General features: G+C 45.2%; 1 protein-coding gene across 1 annotated transcript; it reads left to right on the forward strand.

Annotated features, from left to right (window-relative positions):
• On the forward strand, nt 645-1,522 carry LOC109235977. The gene is made up of 2 exons (XM_019402218.1): nt 645-734; nt 851-1,522. The coding sequence occupies exons 1-2, from the start codon at nt 645-647 to the stop codon at nt 1,520-1,522; spliced, it is 762 nt and encodes a 253-aa protein (XP_019257763.1).

The raw sequence follows: 2,392 nt of genomic DNA on the forward strand, positions 1-2,392 counted from the left end.
TTGGAATCCCATCGGGCAAACTTTTGGGTTTTATATTCAGCCGGAGAGGTATCGAGTTAGATCCAACAAAAATAAAATCTATCCGGGATTTGCCTCCTCCGAGAACCAAGAAAGATGTGATGAGCTTGTTGAGCAGATTAAACTATATCAGTCGGTTCATTGCTCAGTTGACATCCACATGTGAGCCCATATTCAAATTGCTGAAGAAAGATGCAACAATCAAGTGGACGGATGAATGTCAAGAAGCTTTTGATAAGATCAAGGAATATCTGTCAAGTCCGCCAGTCTTGGTTCCACCAGAGCCAGGGAGGCCTCTTTTCTTGTACCTGACAGTCTTGGAAAATTCTTTCGGCTGTGTCCTCGGGCAACATGATGTAACCGGGAAGAGAGAACAGGCGATCTACTATTTGAGCAAGAAGTTTACCAGCTATGAAGCTAAGTATACTCTGCTGGAAAGAACCTGTTGTGCCTTAACTTAGGTCGCTCAGAAGCTGAGACATTATCTACAAGCCTACACCACTTACCTTATAACCAGGTTGGATCCTTTGAAATACATATTCCAGAAACCAATGCCCACATGAAGATTAGCAAAGCGGCAGATCCTACTTACGAAATTCGACATAGTATATGACACCCGCACGGCAATGAAGGCCCAGGCGTTAGCTGACCATTTGGCTGAAAATCCGGTCGATGATGAATACCAACCTCTGAATACTTACTTCCCGGACGAAGAGGTAAACTCAGTTGAGGCAATATTCGAAGACACCAATTCTTGAAAATGTTCTTCGACGGAGCGGTAAACGCAAAAGGTGTTGGAATTGGGGCAATCTTGATCTCGCCCACTGGACAGCATTATCCGACTAGAGCCAGGCTTTGGTTTTTCTGTAGAAACAACACTGCCGAGTATGAAGCCTGCATTATGGGTATGAATATGGAAATCGACCAAGATGTCGAAGAGCAGTTGATAATGGGAGACTCAGATCTGATTATCCGGCAAGCCCAGAGAGAATGGGAAACCCAAGATGTTAAGCTTATACCTTACAAACAGCATGTGGAAGACCTCAGAAAGCGATTCAAATCAATAGAGTTCAGGTACATCCCTCGTTGTCACAACGAATTTGCCGATGCACTTGCTACTTTGGCCTCAATGCTACCACATCCAAGCAATGCCCGCATTGATCCCTTGGAAATCCAAATCAGGGAAAGGCACGGCTACTGTGCTACGGTTGAGGCAGAACCAAACACCCAGCCATGGTACCATGACATCAAAAGGTTTCTAAAAATGCAAGAATACCCTGAGCAAGCCAGTGGGGACCAAAAGAGAACCATTAGACGACACGCGAGTGGTTTCATTTTGAGTGGTGATGTCTTGTATAAAAGAACTCCGGACCTCAATTTGTTAAGATGTGTTGATGCAGAAGAGGCTGGAAGGATCATGCATGAAATAGACGCAGTAGTGTGCGGACCCCACATGAAAGGGTATGTTTTGGCAAAGAAAATCCTCCGAGCAGGCTACTACTAGATAACCATGGAAAAAGATTGTTTCATCTTTGTTCGGAAGTGTCATTAGTGTCAGGTGCACGGTGATTTGATTCATGCACCTCCGACAGAACTGCACCCCATATCAGCACCTTGGCCATTTGTCGCTTAGGGCATGGACGTCATTGGGCCGATCGAGCCGAAAGCCTCAAATGGGCACAGATTCATACTGGTTGCCATTGACTACTTCACGAAGTGGCTTGAATCCATCACTCTCAAATCGGTCACCAAGAAAGTTGTGGTAGATTTTGTGCACTCCAATCTTATTTGCCGTTTTGGCATTCCTGCAATTATCATCACAGATAATGCTGCAAACCTGAATAGTCATTTGATGGGAGAGATATGCGAACAATTCAAAATAACACATAGGAACTCTACTCCCTATCGTCCCAAAGCCAATGGTCCTGTTGAAGCAGCAAACAAGAACATCAAGAAGATTTTGAGAAAGATAATTCAGAGCTCCAGGAAATGGCATGAAAAGTTGCCTTTCGCATTACTGGGATATCGCACTACGGTGCGCACATCGGTAGGAGCAACCCCATACCTTTTGGTCTATGGAACTGAGGCCGTAATACCCGCAGAGGTGGAAATCCCTTCTCTCCGGATCATCGTTGAATTCGAGATTGAGGACAGTGAGTGGGTCAAGACCCGTCTGGAACAGCTAACCTTAATTGATGAAAAGCGAATGGCTGCGGTCTGCCACGGATAGTTGTACCAACAAAGAATGGCCCGTGCTTATAACAAGAAAGTGCGGCCCAGGAATTTTGAAGTGGGACAACTTGTGTTAAGGCGCATTCTTCCTCATCACCAGGAAGCAAAAGGAAAGTTTGCTCCTAATTGGAAGGGCCCATAC

The sequence above is a fragment of the Nicotiana attenuata genome, chromosome 12 (genome assembly GCF_001879085.1).
Source record: "Nicotiana attenuata strain UT chromosome 12, NIATTr2, whole genome shotgun sequence".
Lineage (NCBI taxonomy): Eukaryota > Viridiplantae > Streptophyta > Magnoliopsida > Solanales > Solanaceae > Nicotiana > Nicotiana attenuata.